Genomic DNA, 22,832 nt, shown 5'->3' with positions numbered 1-22,832 from the left:
CTGTAGTTACATGACTCACAAATAGTATTTTCAAGAAATGAAGCTCAAATAATAGCTGTTAAATCTTACCTAAAGCCCCTTCAATAATACAAATATATATATATATATATATATATATATATATATATATATATATATATATAATATATATTAAATCTTAACTGCAACACCTTTAATAATAATAGTTTACATATATATAATAGCTTTTAAATCTTACCTTAAGCCCGTTCAATAATACTAGTAAATATACAGTATATTTATGTCTATATATATTCAGTCTCAACTAAAGTACCTTTAAAATTCTAGTATGTACAGTATACATTCAGTCTCACCTACAGTACCTTTAATAACACTAGCATGTATACATTCAGTCTAACCTACAGTACCTATAATAATACTAGTATGTATACATTCAGTCTTACCTAAAGTACCTTTAATAATACTAGAATGTATATATTCAGTCTTACCAACAGTACCTTTAATAATACTAGTATGTATATATTCAGTCGAGAGACAGCCCTCCCTAAGCGCAAACTAATCGGGCGCTTAGGGCCCCCAAGAGTGCTGTGTTTTTTTTTTTATATCTATATATTTTTATCATTATCTTTTCAATACAAAAATCAAATTTCATGAAAGCAAACATTATAAACATAAAGCTCATATTAGCTTAAGAAAACAATGGTTGAATTAAGAATTTCGACTGTGTCTGTCTGTCCCATAGACTGTATAGAGGTCTGATCATGATAACCTAAAATGAAGTGATTCTGACTGACCTGGCAACCCTACACAACTCGATAATGAAATGCTCGGTGTGGCTGAGAGGGCAACAAGCAAGGAGCGTGATGTTGTGAAACAGCGCTGGTTTGACTGATCCCAAACTGGAAACCGCAATGATGACGATACGGTACATGACGAAGCTAAACGAAGCTCGCTACCGTTGTCCGACATCGCCTCTCTCCCGCTCTCTCCCCCAGGGCCGGTTCTAGCCCTTTGGTAGCCCTAGTCAAGATTGAGTTTTGCGCCCCCCCGTTCCCAAAGCGAGCGGAGCGTTGCCCTGTTAATTGACATTACAATACTAACATCACTGAAGACACATATTAACTGATTTACCTTTAATTGCTTAGCCAAATTATAGCTCTACGATACTACGTTGCAATTAAACAATGTGTGATGCATGGACAACCATACAACAGAAAAGCGTCTGAACATTTTCTACATTTACAACATTCAGACAGTAGAGTAAAAGTAGAAATGTGTGTAATGCCGCTTTTCCACCGCACATGTAGCTCGACTCGACACGACTCGACACGACTCGACACGGTAGCAGCGCGGGTCCTTTTCCACCGCAAATAGTACCTCCGGGACGTGGGCGGGGTCGGCTGCGCGAAAGGGCCGTGACGTATTTTTGTACGCGACGCAAACAACACCTACGTAACCCACACATGGACAGAACCCACATAACAACAATGGAGAACATCGATGCGATGGTATTCGTGTTCGTATTATTAGCTGGCATGTTGAAGAAGTGGAATATGTTGGCTGCGGCGCTGCTATGGCTGTTACCAGCATGGTTGCCATGTCGCTCTCGTGACTTCGTCACACTCTCTGGCCAATCAGTGGCCGGCCGTCTGCCGACGTCACCTTTTAGCATCGGCTCAGCCGCTTGGAACCTAGAGCGAGGCGGTACTAGAAAAAGCAGCCACTTCAGGTACCAGATACCATGTTTTCACGGTGGAAACGCAAAAAAGGCGAGCTGAGTAGAGTCGAGTCGAGTCGTGTCGAGCTGGTACCATGCAGTGGAAAAGCGGCATAAGTCTTACTTTGACTGTTTCAGTGAGTATACTTAATAAGTAGTAAAATAATTGCGGCAAATCATGTTCAAAGAGGTACTTATAAAAACCTTAAGGGTTATGAATGCATACAGTTGCTGGTTTTCGGTGGCAAAACGACTCTATCGACCGCAAAGCAGGGGCCCAAAACGAACCTGCTTGGGGCCCCCAGGAGTATAGGGCCGGCCCTGGTTCAGGCTCACATAACAACAATACTGTTGAACGTGTTTCCAGCACCTCCCTACGGTGCCCCCTACGGAGCAGACGCCTTCGTGCCCGGGGGGCTGCCCTATGGGGGAGCAGGGGGTTACGACGACTACCTCCAAGCAGGGGGTCAGAGAACCCCCGGAACCTACGGCCTACCTGACGGAACCGGACGCAGGTACACACATACAATCACAAACGTACACACACACACACACACACAAACAAACACAGTATGGCTAACTCTTTTTTTTAAATGCTTTTAGTTACTATGACGACGGAGACTCCCACCCCCCCTCCTTCGGGCTGCCCCCCGACCCTCGCTCAGAGACATCCTTCGGGGCACGCCCCCCTCCCTCTCTGCCCAATGGCCGGCCCCTCAGCATTGCCCCCCTCCCCAGGGGCGGGGCCTACAGGCCCAGGGGCGGGTCCTATGTACCAGGGGGCGGGGCGTATGTTCCCGGGGCCGGGGGCTACATCCAGGAGGAGGAGACTGTAGAGGAGGAGGAGCCCTGGCGACCGAGGCCACCGTTTCCTGGCTTCGCAGGAAGGGGCGGGACTCCACAAAGGCTGTATGACAGTGAGTTCTCCTGACACTGGACGACCGACTTCAGCAAGCGCTGGTTATTTGTTATCTGAGGACGAGAGACTATGGCCCAATCCCATTTCTACCCCTTACCCCTTCCCCATACCTCTTCCCTCTTCCCCTTCCCCATACCCCTTACCCCTTCCCCTTACCCCTTCAAAACAAGGGGGAGGGGTAAGGGGTAGAAATGGGATTGGGCCTATAACTCTCCCTCTCTCTCCCAGGGCGTTATGACTCCTTCACAGGGCGTAGGCCGAGTAGCGCCGAGGACTGTGGGATACTGGGCGGCTGCGAGAACGGCAGGTGCATCCGCGTCGAGGAGGGCTACACCTGCGACTGTCACCATGGATACCAGCTGGACATGGCCTCGATGACCTGCAGAGGTCCTGAATAACCCTACCCACAATGCACCTGTTTGCTCCGTCCCATTAAACCTCCTCCTCTGTCCGGCAACAACCTTACCCAGAATGCATCTCCCTGCAGATATTAACGAGTGTGAGGAAGGCGGCCCGGCGTCGGAGTGTGTGAACGCCCGCTGCGTCAACACTGACGGATCGTACCGCTGCATCTGCTGGAGAGGTTACATCATGACCCAGGGGCCCCACTACTGCACCGCTGCCTAGACCACCAGACCACCAGACCACCAGACCACCAGACCAGGTCATCGTACCCGACGTGACCCATGGACCAGACCCAACAGGACCAGAGATGAATGGCATCCCTGGGGCTTCGTGTGGACGTCACGCTTGCTCAGCATTTCTGGTCGCTTAGCGAGTGTGGGTCAAACGAAGCTTTGAGGATGCTTTTATTTGTACATGTTATGCCAAGCTCACGCTACAGGACTTATTATTAATATTCAAACCAAATCCCATCCCAGCAGAGCAGCTCAACTCTAACGACACATCTAATATCCCACCTGACAGAAAATACGAAGGAGAATTACCCAGGGCTTCGCATCGCAAGACTTTGACAGGAGTAAAACACCAGGGTTTGAATCTTTGCACACATTTGCCAAGGATACAAGAGTCTTGCTTAAAGAGAGCGACATATAGTCACACATATACCGCACTACATTAATAGCAATAGATGTATCTTGTCCATCTTTATTTTTTAAAGAGCAAGTGAACCAACCGTTTATTTAAATGTTTTAACTACTGTCACTGTAATGTCGTTTTTGACATCAGAATCTGGGCAAAAATCCTGTAGTGGGAGCTTGGCATTCGCATCATAAAAGTCCAAAATAATTAAGTAATAAAGAGTAATTGAAAAGTAAGTATAATCCTTGACATGCATAAAGTGAGCGGATTATATGCACACACGGTTAGCACATAGTTAACCTACAGTTAGCACAGTTAGCCGAGATGAGTCAAGGTAAGAACATAGTTAGCACAGTTGGCATAGTGGCAGTGTTATAAGCTATTGAAAAAAGGATATATTGACCAGGGATTGAATGTTATTATTTTCTGTCATTTTTTACTTAAATAACTGATGTCACGTTCATTTTAATGGCAAATATAATCAATGGCCATCGCTGTATTGTTGCCAAAGAGGTTGGAGATACTGTTGATTATTACCAATGTACATAATCGTTCACTTGTTAGGTGGTTAGTTGCAGTTTAGTGGTGTTTCAAAAATGATGTTTGTATGAATTTAACAAACTTAAATGTTTAAGCCTTAGTTTATCCTGGGATGTCTGGGGTCCAATCCCAACACATCCACTTCTGCCTCTTGTTCAGCACAACTGAAGTATATGCGCTCACTTGATTAAACACGGCCATATCTGATCCTTTTATGTCGAGGCTTTTGATTGGTTCAGACGTTGTAAATGAAACCTCTGCATTCGATCATGACCAGTTTTAAAAGGAAGTGGTCTTCTTAACTCATCATGCCTCCTGTTCTCCCGTCATGACTATTATTCTTTCATCGCCTGCGGTTAGGCTTCCCCGATTTGTGTAACGTTACCTTGTGAACGCTACTGCGGTTAAATTTGGTAACATTACCAAGGTAACCAGGTAACATCGCCTGGTTTTCCATTACCATGGTAAACCATGTTAGCCCACTAAGGTAACATCACCTAAGAAACCAGATAATTATCCATTGTAAAAGTACCCACGGTAACATTATCTTAATAACATTACAATACAGTGACATACCCAAAGGAACATTAAACAGTTCCATTAACATGGTAACATTAAAACATTGTTATATAAAATAAACATTCCGACAATTTCAAATGGATAACACATAGTAACATTAACATAGTGAAACTACAATGTTTACACAAAGTAACATTACTACAGTAGCATTACCACGGTAACATGGGCCAAGCTCAGAAACAGTATCGCAGCTGAGAACCACATGTTCACAAATATATAATATATTTCATCAATATTATTTTAGTTATCAAACATGTTCTTCTAATATATCTGATACCTTGCAGATGGAAAGCGTTGTGTGGTGTCTGCAACTGACAGACAAGACTAGGGTTTCAAGCAGTTAGTTGTTTAATTTTTTCATACAAATACATTAGAAAAAGCAGTTTTATAAAGCAACCAGAGCTACCAGCTCACAATGACACAATCGGGCTAACAAATAATTCTGATCATCCTCATCATCTTCATCACGACCTTCTTAAACATCACCAGCGCCATCGTCTCCATCACCACCTTCATCATCATCATTATCGTCACCGCTATCATCCTCACAACGTGCATCAACAGATAAAATAGAAAGATATAAAAAAATAAGAAACGTTTGGCTAGCCGTTGCCTTGGAGAGGACCGGCCAGGGACACGAGATGATGTCATAAATACTGGACCGGCCCCATTGGTCCTCGGGTCAGGACCTATGCCAATCATGAGCTAGAACATTCTACAATCAGCAAATCACTAAATACTGCTCCTCTTCATCAAAGATCTCCAGACACCACCGTGGCTTTTATTTTGAAGTATCGAGTGTTTCAAGGTTAGTCAGGTAGGAAGGCTAGACCGTTAGTCACACGTAACTAGTAGCTTATTTGTGGAAGATGGTTTTATCGGCGTATCTGGCTCCTGTCATAGAGGAGGAGACTTCCTGTGGGGTGTAATTGGTTAAATATGAGAAAGAGGTTTAAGAAAAGTGAACACTTTTAATCTTATAGCGGTTTATACATTGATTATAAAGGCATTTAACTTGGCGTGGTAGGAGCCTGGCCGCTCTAACCAATCAGAAGCTGGTTTCGTTCATTGGAGGCTTAGGACTGGTCGAAGGTCCGGGCGCTGGAGTCTGAACGGCTACAGCCTCGGGGGGAGGCGGGGCCTCTGGGGGGGGCGGGGTCTCAGGGGAACCAATCAGATGTTGAGGAGAGGTGGAGCCGGGTGAGCAGGTTGGACTGACTGCTGAGGGGGCGGGGCTAACTGGGGCCCTGCGCTGGGATGACGACGACGAAGGTGAGACGTGTTGCCCGGGCGACACAGAGAAGGTTGTGGGAGCTCTTAGGCCCAGCCGGCTCTCTAGCTCACTGCACACCGCTAGGCTCCGCCTCCCCCCCTCGGCCCCGCCCGCCAGCTCCTGGCAGCGCTCCACAAAGCTGCCCCTCCGCAAGGGGGCGGGGCCTGCTGCCTGAGGGGCAGGACCTCGCTGGAACCGGGGCTGGGGGGCCTGGCCCGGGGGCGGGGGGGTGGGCTCCGCCTCACGGGAGAGGGGCTTAGTGGGGGGGAGAGGAGGCGGGGGCTGGCGAGGAAGACTACCATAGAACGACCTTCCCCCTAAAGGACGATCAACCCGTGAAGACTCAGAACCCTGCTGGTAGAGACTAGAGAGAGAAGGAGACACACACACACACACAGGAGAGACAGGATAGAGAGAGAGACAGAGACAGAGAGACAGAGAGAGACAGAGACACAGACAGAGAGACAGAGACAGAGACAGAGACAGAGAGAGATTTGAGTTATTTGATTATGTAATTCACAGATATGTTAATACAGTGCATCTCTACTTTATCTTTAACTTTAGATACACATGGTGTTCACACACACACACACAGTGTGTGTGTGTGTGTCTTTACGTGTACCTGCATGTGGAGGTACGGGGGGTGGTGTCGGGGGTCCGGGTCATGGTCAGGTCACACTGGTCCAGCAGCTCCAACAGCTCCTCCTCTGTCGGCCCTCCCAGCGCTGCGACCAATCACAACGCTCGTTAGCGACAACCAGTCACAACGCTCGTCAGCAAAAGCCAATCACAACACTCATCGGTGACACTAGCACCGGCCAATCCCACCAGATGTGCGTTGAGGTTTTGAGGTCATGTATGGCGTTAGCGGGGTCACCTCTGATGTCCACCTTCCCCGTGACCTCCATCGCGGTGGTGAGGTCCCACATCTGGATGCTGCCGTTGCCGTGGCCACTGAAGAGGTAGCGGCGTGGCCGGGAGCCGATGCGACTCGAACCCTCGCACTCGTGGACCACGAAGGAGGTGATGGAGGTACCGTCTACGGACCGCACCTCACACACCCTGACACACACACACACACACACACACACACACACACACAACACACACCACACACACATTAATACAAACCATCCCACACACATTGAAACAACACACACATACACAGAAAGAAACACACAAACCTCTTCCCGTTGGAGGACAGTCTGACGTAGAGTTTATCAGAATCAGGAACGACTCGCTGGATAAACACCTGCTGCTCATCCCTCTCCCCATACGGACCTGAAACACACACATATACATCAATATATCTATATACACACATATATATCAATATATCTAAATACTAGTGGTGGGCATAGATTATTTTTTTTAATCTAGATTAATTTTGGAATTAATCTAGATTAAAATGGCAAACGGCAAAAAATCCTTTCGTTTACCTTGACAGCTGTCAATTATACTTGGCAACGGTGAATTATCAAATATAATTCACCGCCGGAAGTTGTGAAGTGCCCATGCAAGTGAACGGAGCATAAACAAAAATAATTGACAGCTGAACGTTGGGAAGGCCCATGCAAGTGAATGGAGCAGTCTACAGCATTTAGAAGAGCCGTGTAATAATCCATAATAATGTAAGGTTTAGAAGTTAAATATTTGAAAGTTGTAGAATAAATTAATATAATGTATATTGGAGTTAATTTGCTAGAAATTTACTTACAATGTTTAGTCAGTTAATCATTTACATATTTATGTTACACAATTATTACTTACATATTTACATATTTAACACAGTCAGGATATTCTGTTGAATCTGCCTCTCTGATTCCCTCACGTTTACCTCAGTCTAAATTCTAGATTCTGATTGGTTAGTTCAGTCACGTGATGGGTCCGAACAAGGAAGTGTTTGAAAATAGATTAACGGCGATATTTTTTTTATCGCGCGATAAAAGTTTCGCGTTAATGCCGATAACGGCCCACCACTAATCTATATACACACACATATATATATATAAATCAAGCAGATATTCCCACCCACCGATGTCAGTGCCGGCGCTGCAGCCCCCGTGGCCGTCCGTCCCGTCCAGGGAGAGGACCTTGAAGGAGGTGAGGGGGGTGGAGCCCGGCTGGGTGGAGATCATCCCGCGGAACCGCGTCACCGTCCAGGTACGCACATGATTGTTGTCGGCGCACACTGACACACACACACACACATAAACGCACACATGTGTTTAATAAGTAGATATTTACTTTACTTTGAAGGTGTGTTTTGTAGGTCTATGAAGGTGTGGTCAGGTGTCTGAAGAAGGGGCCAGGTGTATGAAGGTGTGTTCAGGTGCATCAAGGAGTGTTCAGGTGCATCAAGGTGTGTTCAGGTGCATCAAGGTGTGTTCAGGTGCATCAAGGAGTGTTCAGGTATAAGGTGTGTTCAGGTATAAGGTGTGTTCAGTCGTATCAAGGTGTGTTCAGTCGTATCAAGGTGTGTTCAGGTATAAGATGTGTTCAGGTATAAGATGTGTTCAGTGGTATCAAGGAGTGTTCAGGTATAAGGTGTGTTCAGGTATAAGGTGTGTTCAGTCGTATCAAGGTGTGTTCAGTCGTATCAAGGTGTGTTCAGTCGTATCAAGGTGTGTTCAGGTATAAGATGTGTTCAGGTATAAGATGTGTTCAGTGGTATCAAGGTGTGTTCAGGTATAAGGTGTGTTCAGGGGTATCAAGGTGTGTTCAGGTGTACGTGTGATCAGGTGTCTCAAGGTAGTCAAGTTTCTGAAGATAGTCAGGTGTCCTGATGTGTGTTTAGGTGCATCAACGTGGGTCAAGGTAGGTATGTGGATACCTGAGATGAGATGCTTTTCTGACAGCATGATCTTGGTGACTGGGCTGCGGTGAACAGAGAAGGTCTGGAACAGCTGGGGTCCGGAGCCCACCGTCTCTGGGTGCTGCACTATGACCCTCACAGCTCCGGAGCTGGTCCCGTAGGCGATCTCTATCCAGTTACCACTGTCACCTGTTGGGGGAACACATGCTAGGAGTTACTCACCAGGTTTAACCAATACGTTACTACTAGTGCAGTATAGAAGCATAAAAGCAGCATTACTGGTCTTCGGGGTGAGGTAAACGCTGAGGGCAGTAATGGCGTCTTCAGTGGGGTCTCTGTACAGCTCCGTCACCAGGAGGTCGTTGTCTTTCATCCTGAGAGGAAACTTCTGGACATCTGTGCACACGGTGGAAAGACAGAAAGGTAGTGGAGAGACAGGTACTAGTGATGAAACAGGTACTGCCAGTGAGACAGGTACTGGTGGTGAGACAGGCAGGTAGTGGTGATGAGGTAGGTATTGGTGGTAAGACAATAGAGGTGGTTGTGGTGAGACAAGCGCAGAGTCTCACCATTGTACCAGGATTATGGCTTTCAGTCTATGTTTGTTAAAAAAAAAAATTGTCAGTCTATATTAAACAGTTGAAAATCAGCCTAATTCTCTATTAACTGGTTCCTGTCCGAATTTCCGAAATAAGCGTGTTCATTTTTTGCAAAATGATCCTTAGATGTTTAGACCATGATCCTCACCTATGTAGTAGATGTTTAGACCATGATCCTCACCTATGTAGTAGATGTTTAGACCATGATCCTCACCTATGTAGTAGATGTTTAGACCATGATCCTCACCTATGTAGTAGATGTTTAGACCATGATCCTCACCTATGTAGTAGATGTTTAGACCATGATCCTCACCTATGTAGTAGATGTTTAGACCATGATCCTCACCTATGTAGTAGATGTTTAGACCATGATCCTCACCTATGTAGTAGATGTTTAGACCATGATCCTCACCTATGTAGTAGATGTTTAGACCATGATCCTCACCTATGTAGTAGATGGATCCGTTGTTGCAGCCAAGGATAAGGAAGGACCCGGCCGTATCACAGCTGTTGATGGGAACCACGTCCTGATTCTGAAAACAAATCGCCCCTGGTTACCATAGCCCACGTTGATGTTTTGACAACACAAAATATGATGAAGGGCTTGGTAGTTTTGTGTTGTTTTTCAAAATGCTGATGTTCTGGGAAAATTAACATGCAACTGTTTCTGCCACTTGGTTGTTGTGGGCGTGTCCGGAGCGTCACAGGGGGGTTATGGTTTGACTCACCTGCCAGTGTTTGGTGACTGCATTCCACACTCCCACCTTCCCCGTGTGACTGGTAGCAATCAGCTGGTTACCAACAAAGAAGAGGGCCTCCACCGGCACGTTGAGACTGAACACGCCTGTGGAGAACCAGATTACAGAACGCGTCAGCCTCAAAGTTAGCTGCTACATGAAAGAGTGTGTTTTAGAGCACGTCTCAAAACAAAAATGGTTACATATTGTCTCTTTAAGTGATTAATCAATAACCAAAAGGACATTCCATTTTATGTTGATAGCAATCCGAAAATCAATCATCCCTTTCTGATCTAACAGTCCTGATATAACCCGATCTCACATTCCTGATCTAACCTGGTCCAACCCGTTCTAACCTGATCTCACAGCCCTGATCTCACTAGAACTGAGTCCCCTCTCACCGATCTCGTTGCCATTGCCGTCAGGGCAGATGGCCCATAGGATGATCTCTGTTCCCGAGGCGACAGCCACCATCTTGTCGTTGTCGCCCAGCGACCCAGCCATCACCTTGGCGTTGAGCGCCACCCTGTCGATCACACCATCCAGACGGGGCGATGTGAAGACCTGCTGCCAGCCAGTGGACTCCTTCACCCTGGGGGGGAGGAGGAGGAGAGGCCGTTAGATGTGTCTACCCTGGAAGGGGGTGGTCAATACGATCATCAGTAGGGATCGACCGATATATCGGTCGGCCGATATTATCGGCCGATATTCGCGTTTTTTACGTGTATCGGTATCGGCCGATACGCGGCTGATTTTTGCCGTTTTTTTTTATTTTTTTTTACTAGTTCTACCTCACCTGTTTTTACTATTTGTTAAATATTGTTCATCTACTTGTTCTTACTTGTTCTACCTCACCTGTTTTTAATATTTGTTAAATATTGTTCATCTACTTGTTCTTACTTGTTCTACTTCACCTGTTTTTACTATTTGTTAAATAAGTTCAATAAATGTTTCTTTAAAAAAAAAAATAAAAAAAAAACGGCTCAAGAAAGTCGGTATCGGCGTATCGGCTAAGGCTGATGAAAAAATATCGGTATCGGTATCGGCCCTTAAAAATCGGTATCGGTCGATCCCTAATCATCAGTATTGTGGATGAAGGGATCAGTACCTGTAGCAGACTACGAACTGGGCGTACGCTACGGCGATCCAGTTGTGATGACCACAGATGATCCGCACCATACCCGGGTCCGACACCTGGCCTGCGCACACACACATAAATGGTTTGATAAGACACCATTACTTTGTGAACCCCTGGGCAGAAGTTTGCTGTGTGTGTGTGTGTGTGTGTCTACGCTGACCCCCAGGGACCCGGTCCTCGGGGGGCCGGTGCGCGAGAGGTCCGCCCCCGCCCAGGTGGGGGGGCATGGTGTTGCTTCGCCGGACCGGTGCGCGCTCTGCCGGTGCCACACGGACCGGGTACTGAGGCCCGGCTACGCTGTGACGATTCCTCCTCTTGGCAGGGTACACTACACACACACACACACACACACACACACACACACACACACACACACACACACACACACACACACACACACACACACACACACACACACACACACACACACACACACACACGAGTGATCATGACAATATAGCACGTTGGTCTTTTGGAATCAATGTACGTCAGTTAGTACATCGCTTGTGGGCAACATTTTGACAAACGATGCAGCCAGCAGAGACTGGTACAATAGTTACCGAGCTGATGCTATGATGAGTCAGGATTGGTCTTTTAAGTTTTCTTAAAGTACCAATATGATCCTCTAAGAAAACGACTGACTGCGCTAACAAGCAGGTTTCAGTGTGCATGTAACCTCAGAGCCAGGGTGTGTCGAGATGTGAGGGGGCGTTTCGGGGTTGATATCGTAAGCAGGGTTACCTGGAGGGGGCAGGTATCCGTTGAACAGCACGTTGCCACAGGAGGAGCGGTCCAGGTCATCACACAGCTGCAGCTTACGCACTAACAAAAACAAACGCACCCAAATATCATGAAAAAAACAAACCATACCCCCCAATCAGTATGAGAGAGCGAGCTTTAACCAACAGCAGGAGAGAGAGAGAGCTCTAACAAAGAGCAGGAGAGAGAGAGAGAGCTCTAACAGACAGCAGGAGAGAGAGAGAGAGAGCTCTAACAAAGAGCAGGAGAGAGAGAGAGCTCTAACAGACAGCAGGAGAGAGAGAGAGCTCTAACAAAGAGCAGGAGAGAGAGAGAGCTCTAACAAAGAGCAGGAGAGAGAGAGAGCTCTAACAAAGAGCAGGAGAGAGAGAGAGCTCTAACAGACAGCAGGAGAGAGAGAGAGCTCTAACAGACAGCAGGAGAGAGAGAGAGCTCTAACAGACAGCAGGAGAGAGAGAGAGCTCTAACAAAGAGCAGGAGAGAGAGAGCTCTAACAGACAGCAGGAGAGAGAGAGAGAGCTCTAACAGACAGCAGGAGAGAGAGAGAGAGCTCTAACAGACAGCAGGAGAGAGAGAGAGAGCTCTAACAGACAGCAGGAGAGAGAGAGAGCTCTAACAGACAGCAGGAGAGAGAGAGAGAGCTCTAACAGACAGCAGGAGAGAGAGAGAGCTCTAACAGACAGCAGGAGAGAGAGAGCTCTAACAGACAGCAGGAGAGAGAGGGATCTCTAACAGACAGCAGGAGAGAGAGAGAGAGAGAGAGCGAGCTCTAACAGACAGCAGGAGAGAGAGAGAGAGCTCTAACAGACAGCAGGAGGGAGAGAGCTCTAACAGACAGCAGGAGGGAGAGAGCTCTAACAGACAGCAGGAGAGAGAGAGAGCTCTAACAGACAGCAGGAGGGAGAGAGAGCTCTAACAGACAGCAGGAGAGAGAGAGAGCTCTAACAGACAGCAGGAGAGAGAGAGAGCTCTAACAGACAGCAGGAGAGAGAGAGCTCTAACAGACAGCAGGAGAGAGAGAGAGCTCTAACAGACAGCAGGAGAGAGAGAGAGCTCTAACAGACAGCAGGAGTGAGAGAGAGAGCTCTAACAGACAGCAGGAGAGAGAGAGAGCTCTAACAGACAGCAGGAGAGAGAGAGAGAGAGCTCTAACAGACAGCAGGAGGGAGAGAGCTCTAACAAAGAGCAGGAGGGAGAGAGCTCTAACAAAGAGCAGGAGGGAGAGATCTCTAACTCACCAAGTGGGGTAATACCGTAGAACTCGGCCTCGTGCGTGAGCATGTGTACGTTGATGGAGCGGGGGTGGAGCTCTTTGGTGCGCAGGAAGTTGAGGATGGGAGCGAAGAGGGAAGGGTCTCTGTCAATGAAGATCTACACACACACACACACACACAGGGTTAACACACACGTCAACATAATGTACACACAGATACAGTGCTGACACACACTACTTACCGCTCCCGTCTCATCTTTCAAGGTGGAGATTCGCCCGCTCAGTAGACTAATGACAGAAAAAAAATACATTAATACACACACACACACACACACACACACACACACACACACACACACACACACACACACACACACACACACACACACACACACACACACACACACACACACACACACACACCTGGAGAAGAACGAGTCTGGAACCCAGGTCAGTGTCTGCCGCGAAGAACTGAACCTGGAAACATCAAACATTCAATCAATAACACTCTTCATCACTTATCTCTATTTATCAGTCCTACAAAATACTTTACTTCAATAGTATATAACCATTTGAATCACACATCGCTAGTACTAAACACTTGTCACTAAACACTTTCATCACTAAACACACTTCATATACTAGTATAAAACATTTATCACTAAAACGCTCTTCATCACTAAACACTCTTCATCATTAATGTAAAACACTCATCACTAACATTCTACACTAGTGTAAAATTACTCTTCAATACCAACACTTCATCACTTAATGCTCTGATTCACTAGTATAAACTGTCTTCATCACCAACAGTCTCCAACCCTTGTATGAAGCATCACTAACTAAGACTCTTCTTTAATAAAAACGTCACTAGTATATAACACACATCACTTACACTCCTCTTCACTAGTATAACACACTCCTCACTAACACTCTTTATCACTCTTCGTCACTAGTATAAAACACCCTTCATATCTAAACACTCTTCATCACCAATGAACTAATGAATCATACTCTCGTCTCACCAAGGTGTTTATGAAGTCTGTACCATACCTTTTATGAAATGGTGTCATATATATAGTATATAAGTAAACATAAAGTGTTGTTATATGTTGTATAAATAATGATAAGGTATTATACAAGTATAATGAAAGAGTCGCACCTCTTCCCTCCGACGTTGAGGTGGATTATCTCCCCGCTCCGCGACATAATGACGTCACACTGCAATAACCTACACACACACACTGAAGTCTAAACACATTCAGCATGAACAACTCTACAAACATTACACACAAAAATCACAGGCTACTATGTTCTCATCCATTTTTGCATAGGGCTAACTGCTAGCTGCTAACTAAGTATCTGGAAGAGTCTTCCGGCGGGGCGGCAGTCCTTTTCCGGGATAGCCTGAGACGCAAGACATGGCCTGGATTTCTCGTTCGGAACCGGACCGGACTTCACTTTGTTCCGTTTATCTGACCTGGACATCACACATGGGTTAAGGGTTGAAAACAGATAATTTAAAGTTCTAAATATACAATTTAGAACTTGAACCAAACCTTGACGAATATCAAAATATTTGAATATCGGGCTCAACAAACACACATAAACACCAACGCACACGCACACTCAGACACACAGGCACACGCACGCACACCCACGCACACATAAACACACGCACGCACACATAAACACACGCACCCACGCACGCACGCACACGCACACACACACACACACACACACACACACACACACACACACACACACACACACACACACACACACACACACACAATGAGATAAGATGTTATTAGCTTCTTGATTTATGCTATTTGACCCCATATAGCATCCAGAAGCCCAACATATCTGTTGCAGTTGATGAAATGCATGATGAAAACATAAATAAAGCTGCTGGGAGTTGGGTAACATCCTGTGAGGTCCACCCGACACACTTCAAGGAGAGTTTGTATAGCCTATCAAGCCGCTGTTGACAGGAAACGCTTCAAACCCTCTTGCCATAGATGGTCTTCCTCTTTCACTCTGTTGATCTTGAGACTTATTTAAACGCTACATAAATAAATCAAATACGTTTTTTCGAAATTCGCAAGAATGTTCAAGGTGTTTTAGCTGAGACATATTTAGTCTTTATATGCATGTTCTGAGCAGCTGTCTATGATAAAGTTAGTTCAACAATAATCGACATAAAAGTTGATGTAGTTTATAAGTGTTACCCTGGTGTTAGTCTCGCAAAGCCAGACCAAACTACAGCAAGTAGAATGGTCTGGAGCCACGCTACCTCGAGCCGTCTATCCGTGGGAAAACTGGGCGGGCCTGTTTTTATTTCTTTAAACCAATCAAAATCGTCTAGGGCGGGGCTAAGCAGCAACGGTGTCCATCCAAAATAGAACATCTTTCTTCCTCAGCCAATGCTGCAAGCAAATCTTTTGCAGTTCTTTGCAATTTTCGACGGAAAGAGCCAAACATGCCAACTTTACAGCGCCGTCAAAGTCCTCTTCAAAACTCGCCATACTGCCTAGTTTCCGAGTTTGAGGGGGAGCAACCGGAAGGGGAGGAGTCGCGGCCAAATCCGACGCTAGGCAATAGACGCTGTCCACTTCCGTTCAGCCAGACTACCCTGGTGTTTATGAAACAGGAAGTAGAACATATAGGGTGTGTTCGAAACCGCCTACTTGCTTACTGCTTACTACCTACTAAATATTTGGCTTACTTCTCGAATCCTTAAATAATGATTGAGTAATCCATTTGAGTAATCGACGTTCAGAAGACCGTCCTTACTTAACCACCTCAGATGACGTGAAACAAATGACGTGTCAATAACCTACCGACCGGGCGCCGTTAATAAACATTATAAATAAATATATAAACGTCACATTTAACGTCACAGTACACCTTCAACCTAAGGATTTGCGGTGATATGTTAAAACAATTGTTAAACAATTATTAAAAGCACTGCTGCTGCGGCTCCCCGTTTAGCGCCATAGAAGACATTCGGATACTACTCGCTTACCTAAACTCGCTTACTAAGTTCTCGCTTACTCAATTTGACGTCATAGTTAGTAGGAGTAGTAAGCAAGTACGCTGTTTCGAACACACCCATAGCCTTATCACAAATTACAGCAGAAAGAAGATCAATCACACACGCCCATACACTTATTTTACTGATAACTTCAACAGCATTCATGTAAAACAAACATCACACAGAGAACCAACCATATGTTGCAGAAATGTTTGTAGAAATTTATTGTACTTCATTAATTACATAGAAAATATATTAAAAAAATATCCCTATCTTCCCCTCTCCTTGTCTTCTCACTTCTCTTCTCCTCCTCCTTTCCTCTCCTCTCCTTTCCTTGCCTCTCCTCTCCTCTCCTCTCCTCTCCTCGCCTTGCCTCTCCTCTCCTCCTCTCACCTCCTCTCCCCTGCTCTCCTCCTCTGTCCCCCGCCAGCCATCTTCCTCAGCAGTGACTCCCTGAAGCTCCTGCACATGAAGAAGTAGATGAGGGGGTCCAGGCAAACGTTGACGGAGGACAGCAGGAGCGTGGCCTCCTTCAGCTGGAAGAGGACGTAGCGCGTGTGCTGGCTGAAGCCGGCCCCGGCCGTCTGGCTCAGCGTGTAGGGCACCCTGCAGGCGTGGTAGGGCACGAAGCACAGCAGGAACACCAGGAGCAGCACCGCGATGCTGCGCCCCGAGCGCCGGCACGGGCCCCCGCCGCGCTCGCGGCGGGAGGAGCGGAAGACGCGGCGGGCGATGGAGGCGTAGCAGGTGCAGAGGAGGAGCAGCGTGGCCCAGAAGAGCGCCACGCTGCTCAGGGTGGAGGCGCGGTGCCACTGCAGGCCCAGGGGCGTCTTCAGCTCCATGCAGGAGACGGAGGAGTTGGGGAGGGGGTAGCGGCTGGTCAGCAGGACGTTGGGCAGCACGCTGAGGAGCAGGAGGCCCCACGTGACCAGCGCCAGGAGGCGGGCCACGCCCACCCTGTGCAGGAGCGAGGAGGTGGAGGTGCGCCGGGTGATGGTGACGTAGCGGTCCAGGCTGATGAGGCCCATGAACACGATGCCCACGTACATGGAGGAGTAGAAGAGGACGGCGCTGTAGCGACACACGGCCACCTGCAGGCCCCGCCCCCCCATCCTGAGCTCCGCCCCCACCTTGAGGGGGATGGTGGAGAGGAGGAGCAGGTCGGCCCCCACCATGTTCTTCAGGTACACCACCAGGGGGCGTTCGCTGGGCACGCGCAGCAGGAGCCAGGCGGCCGGGACGTTGAGGACCACGCCCACCAGACACACCAGCAGGTAGAGGGCCGGGAGCACCTGGTGGGTGAAGCGGCTGCTCAGCTCTGACGGCCTGGCCGGGAAGTGGGAGGAGTTAAGGTGCTCCATGTCTGGGGAGAGAAACACATAGCTCAGTAACAGAGTTGCCGGTTCAACTCCTGGAAGTTATTTGCATTCCGCTAGCATGTTGTTAGTGTGACTAGCATGGTGTTCGTATGTGACTGGCATATTGTTAGCATGTGTATATCATGTTGATACCATTTTTCTATCGTGCTGTTAGCATGTAACTAGCATGTTATTATTAGATGAGTACTTATTATAAGATACCTTTCACTGAATATATATTTTGCTATTGTAATATATTTTGTTATCATTGACATTTTTTATTTTAATTAAATGTGTGGTGGTTTTGGTAATGTAAATATACATCTTGTACATTAGGGGAAATTGGATACAATGTCAACTGTTGCTTTATCTTATAAGACGAAGGTATAAAAAACAACAACAATATCTATCTTATCTCTCTCCATCTCTCTCTCTCTCTCTCTCTCTCTGTCTCTTTCTCTCTCTCGGCTCTCACAATGTAGGTTTATCAATCAGTGTTTTACATAAAGTTATATTTAATAATATAAGTTAAACATCACTTTATAAAGTTAATACAATATACATTTTATATAATATTGTAAAGTTAAGTTTTAGTAGGCCTACTTGTTCTGGAAGTCGTTCTTCATGAAGATGGTCTGGACGGGTAAGACTCACAGGATATTCTCTCTGCCACAGAGACATTGAGAGAGATAAGATCGCTCAGCTTCTCTCTCTCTCTCTCTCTCTCTCTCTCTCTCTCTCTTTCTCTCTCTCTCTCAAACCCACTCAGTGCGGGGGTGAGTCGTCCGATAGAGAAGCTGGGGCGAGAGAGAATCACAGGAAGAGGAAATCAGCAGGAGAGAAATGGACAGCAGGAGGAGGTCATCCCCATCCTCCTCCATCTTCATCACAAACACACACCCCCCCCTTGGTGTGCTGGTGTGTGCGGAGCGTGGCTGGATCAAAGCCCAGACCGGAACAGGAAACATCAGGACCAGGGAGACATTATTATAATATCATTATATACACATGTTCATGTATTATTAGACCGATTTTAAACATTGTTTGTCCGTCTGTCTGTCTGTCTGTGAACCTGTCTGTCTACCTGTTTGCCTGCCTGTATGATGTATTATTCTCTAAGGAACCTAGTTATCAATCATCAACATAACTTAAAACCTGCAACTATGTAACTATAGTGGCTGTAGTTTGCTATAGTATAACCTGTATTCGTTTTAGTTGCAGCTGTTGTAAGCTTTAGTGCTATCTGTAGTTAGCTATTGTAGCAACTGTCTTTAGCTTTAGATGAAGCTGTAATTAACCATAGTTGTAGCCGTTTTTTGGTTTGATATAATGTTTGATTTATATGCAACAAGGTTTTGGCTTAGCCCATTGAGTTTTATCTGTTTTCATTTAGTGAAACATATTTTGCATTTGACATGCTAGGGATGCCGTATTTGGGTTGGTGAAGCGCAGATGTGTGTATTTAGCATGGACATAATAAAGGATGGACCACGGACTGGAAAATGGCCGCCCATTCATTCCTATACTAACTGCTCAGTGGCGCAGGGTAACGGAATAGGTAGACGGGAAGCGGTACAGTTTTTTAACCGCTCAGTGACAGCCCCTATGATATATATGTTAGAAAAGGTTTTTGTTGATCCTTCATGTTTTCTTTTTTAAAGCTTTTTTCTAACCCAAATAAGTCACGACACCATTGTTGGCTATACTAGTAGCTGATGTTAGCTATAGTAGTTGCCGCAGTTAGCTAAAGTTGTATCTTCAGTTAGCTATAGTTGTGGCTAAAATAGCAGCTATCGCTATAGGTCACTGTCTTCAGAAAATGTAGACGCGTCTGAATGACGTCCTGATGTAAGATTTATTGAGTTTTCGAATGGAAAGTCTCATAGATGGAAGCCTTTTATTCTTGAGAAATTGTCTAGTTCAGGTGTTTTTTAATAGGGTAAATAGCTGCAGGTTTTACATAAGAAACAGCAATAAAAACCTTAAAAAATAGAAACCTTAATATGACATGTCAGTTCAATAACAGGAGCTTCAAAACTCAATAAATTATATACACATAACAGAAACAAAATAAAGGCATCATGACACTTCTTGATTATTGCTTTTCTTCACAAAGGAATGGGTATCACCTGGAACACACACAAACACACACATACTGTCACCCACAGCAGTCTAAAATACATGAACACTGTTACGTAGGAGGTACATTCTACTTGCTGTAGTTTGGTCTGGCTTTGCGAGACTACGTAGGAGGTAACATGAAGGCTGACCAGGATAGACGTCACCATGTCTCCATTCCAATGATAACATTTAAATAGCACAATTTAAATAGTCCTGGATGTACATTTTTGTTTAAAAAACCTAATACGTGTGTGTATGTGTGTTGCATGATGGGTCTGTGTGTGTGTGTGTTGCAGTGTGCGTATGTGTGTGTGTGTGTGTGTGTGTGTGTGTGTGTGTGTGTGTGTGTGTGTGTGTGTGTGTGTGTGTGTGTGTGTGTGTGTGCGTGTGCATGTGTTTGTGTACCCAGCAGGATTCCTAGCAGCAGGTTGAAGAGGTTCCCTGTGGTGAACAGGAGCTGCAGGGCGGAGCTGAGAGCCAGGACAGAGAAGAGAACCATGTTCCACATGACCACACCTCTGGGTCTCTCACACACACCCTCCCACATTGTCCTGTTGTACAGGTAGCCTGGGAAGCTACCCACCGAACGCATGTACAAACACACACACACACACACACACACACACACACACACACACACACACACACACACACACACACACACACACACACACACACACACACACACACACACACACACACTTCCTGTTAACAGATGCATAAATAGTGGACGTGAAATTGACCTTTGTGTGTGTGTGCGTGTGTGTGCCTGTGTGTGTGTGTGTATGTGCATACGTGTGCATGTGTGTGTATGCGTGTGTGTGTGTGTGTATGTGTGTGTGTGTGTGTGTGCTTGTGCATGTGCGTGTGTGTGTGCGTGTGCCTCTGTGTGTGTGTGTGTGCGTGTGTGCGTGTGTGTGTATGTGTGTGCGTGTACCGGTCAGGGTAGGGCTGTAGAGGGACTCCCCAGACTTGTCCAGCCGATGTGTTGTAGAGGCAGAGCGGTCCCTTGACCAATCCAGTCACACTGACCCAGCTGCAGAACCCGGAACCCAGCAGGATCAGGGCACTGTAGTTCAGCTGGAAACACATCTAGACAGAAATAAACTACAATATATTGATACATAAACCACAATACCCAGCAAGACCGAGGCACTGTAGCCCAGCTACAAATACGTCTACGTATACTACAAAATATACATACATAAACTACAATACCCTATGTATGTATGTCTATGTATTTATCTTAATGTGTGTATCTCTATGCATGTATATCTATGTTTCTCTACCTGGGTTCTGAAGGCAAAGCATCCTTTGGTCTTACTGCTGGTCATGAAGGCTCTCGCTCCCAACAGCACCTACACACACACACACACACACACACACACACACACACACACACACACACACACACACACACACACACACACACACACACACACACACACCGGCAACAGTGAGTGGTGTCTGTCTGGGTCCTATGACAGCTCTTTGAAACCACGTCACATCATGCAGAACTCTCCATCATGCAGAACTCTGAAATTTCAACACCATGTGACCTGAATGCACCACAAACTTGTTTGGTAAAGAATATTTTCAGGAACTATCAACACAATAATGGGATGCCGATGCATAAAATAGATCCACAACATTCACATGCATCTTTAAAGTCTCTCTCCCCCTCTGTGACTTTGTCTTTCTCTCTCTCTCTCTTTGTGTCTGTCTCTCTGTGTATCGCTCTCTTTTCATCTCTCTGCCCATCTCTCTGTCTCTATCTGTGTCTATGTCTCTCTCACTCAATGTCAATGTCTCCAACTATCTTTCTCTCTGTCTTTCTCTCTTTGGCTGTCTGTCTCACGCACTCTCTCTGTCTGTCTCTCTCTATCTCTTTTCATGTCTCTATCCGTCTCTCTCTCTCTCTCTCTCTCTCTCTCTCTCTCTCTCTCTCTCTCTCTCTCTCTCTCTTCCGTCTATGTCTCTCTCTCTCTCTCTCTCTGTCTGTCATTATCTTTCTCTCTCCCTCTCACTATGTCTGTCTCTCTATCTATCTCTACTTCTCTCTGTCTCTCTCTCACCAGTATTCCAGAGCTCCAGATGCCTGTGCTCCAGGTAGCCTCTCTGGTCACATGACCCTCCAGCAGGAAGTGGATGTTAAAACCAGGAAGTAGCAGCAGGATGTTGGCAAGGATGCAGATAATCGATAGGCTGACCAGCGTCTTGGCAACACATCTCAGACAACTAGCAACACACATCCCAACCCTATATATACATTGAAAGGTATATTAGTATCACATAAATAGTCTTACCAGCATATCATAGCTTCTGCCATAATATTCAAATGAGCACACTTGATTGACAGCCCAGTATCCAATCACAGTGATGCCGTTCCATTGTTATATCACATACATCTAATGGTCTATAACATTATAACATTATTGTTATTATTAATGCAATGACATTAATTAAATTACATTAATATAATTAAATTATTAATACAATTATCTATGTACCCTTACCTTACATTCTACCCAAACTTAACAACATTCTATCAAAACATACCAGCACACATACTACATAATACATATTAACAGATCATACTAAAATGCTACCAGGACATACTACCATATTACCAGAACATATTAACATACAAAAATACTACCAAGATAATAACATAATACCAGAACATATAAAAAATACAGATCATACTAAAATACTACCAGGAGTCACTATCACACTGAAGGAGTGAGGAGGCTGGTCTCACCGTGTCGACTGCAGCCGGCCCTTGACAGGAGTTGACTAGATGAGGAACCAAAACAACTTATATTGGTCCAAACTGGACCACACCACCACCACCCCCTCCTCCCTCCCTCACATGTCCATGGGGAACTCAACATACATGAAGCATGTTAGCCACGGAATCAGCGCCTCACTCAGCCGGTCAGTTGGCTCCCAACCACCCGGCTAACGACAATAAGATCAGCAATTAACTCAAATCAGAGTTATCCGA

The 22,832-nt window shown here is 45.9% G+C and overlaps 4 protein-coding genes across 10 annotated transcripts in view; 1 reads left to right on the top strand and 3 right to left on the bottom strand.

Moving 5' to 3' along the window:
* Positions 1 to 4,403, top strand: part of LOC132474906 (latent-transforming growth factor beta-binding protein 4) — a 25,756-nt gene extending 21,353 nt beyond the window's left edge. For all 6 annotated transcript variants that reach the window (XM_060075814.1, XM_060075815.1, XM_060075813.1 and 3 more), the window contains 4 exons: positions 2,064 to 2,211; positions 2,300 to 2,613; positions 2,844 to 3,002; positions 3,103 to 4,403. In XM_060075814.1, the coding sequence (XP_059931797.1) occupies positions 2,064 to 2,211; positions 2,300 to 2,613; positions 2,844 to 3,002; positions 3,103 to 3,242 (761 nt within the window). In that variant the 3' untranslated portion in view covers positions 3,243 to 4,403. The remainder of the gene's footprint in view (positions 1 to 2,063; positions 2,212 to 2,299; positions 2,614 to 2,843; positions 3,003 to 3,102) is intronic.
* Positions 4,404 to 5,105: 702 nt separating this feature from the next.
* Positions 5,106 to 14,729, bottom strand: shkbp1 (SH3KBP1 binding protein 1). The gene is made up of 17 exons (XM_060075832.1): positions 14,472 to 14,729; positions 13,733 to 13,786; positions 13,552 to 13,597; positions 13,335 to 13,467; positions 12,079 to 12,159; positions 11,498 to 11,665; positions 11,308 to 11,398; positions 10,601 to 10,791; positions 10,191 to 10,306; positions 9,908 to 9,995; positions 9,143 to 9,259; positions 8,882 to 9,052; positions 8,084 to 8,239; positions 7,233 to 7,329; positions 6,926 to 7,110; positions 6,671 to 6,773; positions 5,106 to 6,412 (listed from the first exon to the last, which is right to left on the bottom strand). Exons 1-17 carry the CDS (start codon positions 14,516 to 14,518, stop codon positions 5,824 to 5,826), a joined length of 2,433 nt encoding a protein of 810 aa, XP_059931815.1. The 5' UTR covers positions 14,519 to 14,729; the 3' UTR covers positions 5,106 to 5,823.
* A 1,813-nt stretch (positions 14,730 to 16,542) lies between these two features.
* On the bottom strand, positions 16,543 to 18,497 carry LOC132474943 (P2Y purinoceptor 14-like). The gene is made up of 2 exons (XM_060075880.1): positions 18,308 to 18,497; positions 16,543 to 17,709 (listed from the first exon to the last, which is right to left on the bottom strand). The coding sequence occupies exon 2, from the start codon at positions 17,705 to 17,707 to the stop codon at positions 16,736 to 16,738; it is 972 nt and encodes a 323-aa protein (XP_059931863.1). The 5' UTR covers positions 17,708 to 17,709; positions 18,308 to 18,497; the 3' UTR covers positions 16,543 to 16,735.
* Positions 18,498 to 19,657: 1,160 nt separating this feature from the next.
* LOC132474954 (transmembrane 4 L6 family member 5) lies at positions 19,658 to 22,647 on the bottom strand. 2 transcript variants are annotated; one of them, XM_060075899.1, is made up of 5 exons: positions 21,901 to 22,647; positions 21,115 to 21,183; positions 20,763 to 20,917; positions 20,231 to 20,295; positions 19,658 to 19,833 (listed from the first exon to the last, which is right to left on the bottom strand). In XM_060075899.1, the coding sequence occupies exons 1-5, from the start codon at positions 22,075 to 22,077 to the stop codon at positions 19,784 to 19,786; spliced, it is 516 nt and encodes a 171-aa protein (XP_059931882.1). In that variant the 5' UTR covers positions 22,078 to 22,647; the 3' UTR covers positions 19,658 to 19,783. The 2 variants fall into 2 exon arrangements, with proteins under 2 accessions (XP_059931882.1, XP_059931881.1); XM_060075898.1 differs by having other exon boundaries at positions 20,231 to 20,400; positions 21,901 to 22,641.
* Positions 22,648 to 22,832: the final 185 nt, after the last annotated feature.

Source organism: Gadus macrocephalus, chromosome 16 (assembly GCF_031168955.1).
Source record: "Gadus macrocephalus chromosome 16, ASM3116895v1".
NCBI classification, from domain to species: domain Eukaryota; kingdom Metazoa; phylum Chordata; class Actinopteri; order Gadiformes; family Gadidae; genus Gadus; species Gadus macrocephalus.
The sequence above is the reverse complement of the archived record's forward strand: the minus strand, read 5'-3'. Positions and strand labels throughout refer to the sequence as shown.

Bases quoted from the DNA above. Each gene is read 5' to 3' on its own strand.
- shkbp1 (XM_060075832.1), bottom strand. From the start codon at position 14,518: ATGTCGCGGAGCGGGGAGATAATCCACCTCAACGTCGGAGGGAAGAG. The intron at 11,666-12,078 runs GTAACCCTGCTT...GTGTGTGTGTAG, and splicing joins CGGATACCTGCCCCCTCCAG to TGTACCCTGCCAAGAGGAGG. The intron at 10,792-11,307 runs GTACTGATCCCT...CCTCCCCCCCAG, and splicing joins CAGTTCGTAGTCTGCTACAG to GGTGAAGGAGTCCACTGGCT.
- LOC132474943 (XM_060075880.1), bottom strand. From the start codon at position 17,707: ATGGAGCACCTTAACTCCTCCCACTTCCCGGCCAGGCCGTCAGAGCTG.
- LOC132474954 (XM_060075898.1), bottom strand. From the start codon at position 22,077: ATGTGTGTTGCTAGTTGTCTGAGATGTGTTGCCAAGACGCTGGTCAGC. The intron at 20,918-21,114 runs GTAGAGAAACAT...ATTTCTGTCTAG, and splicing joins GCTTTGCCTTCAGAACCCAG to ATGTGTTTCCAGCTGAACTA. The intron at 20,401-20,762 runs GTACACGCACAC...TTCGGTGGGTAG, and splicing joins CTACAGCCCTACCCTGACCG to CTTCCCAGGCTACCTGTACA.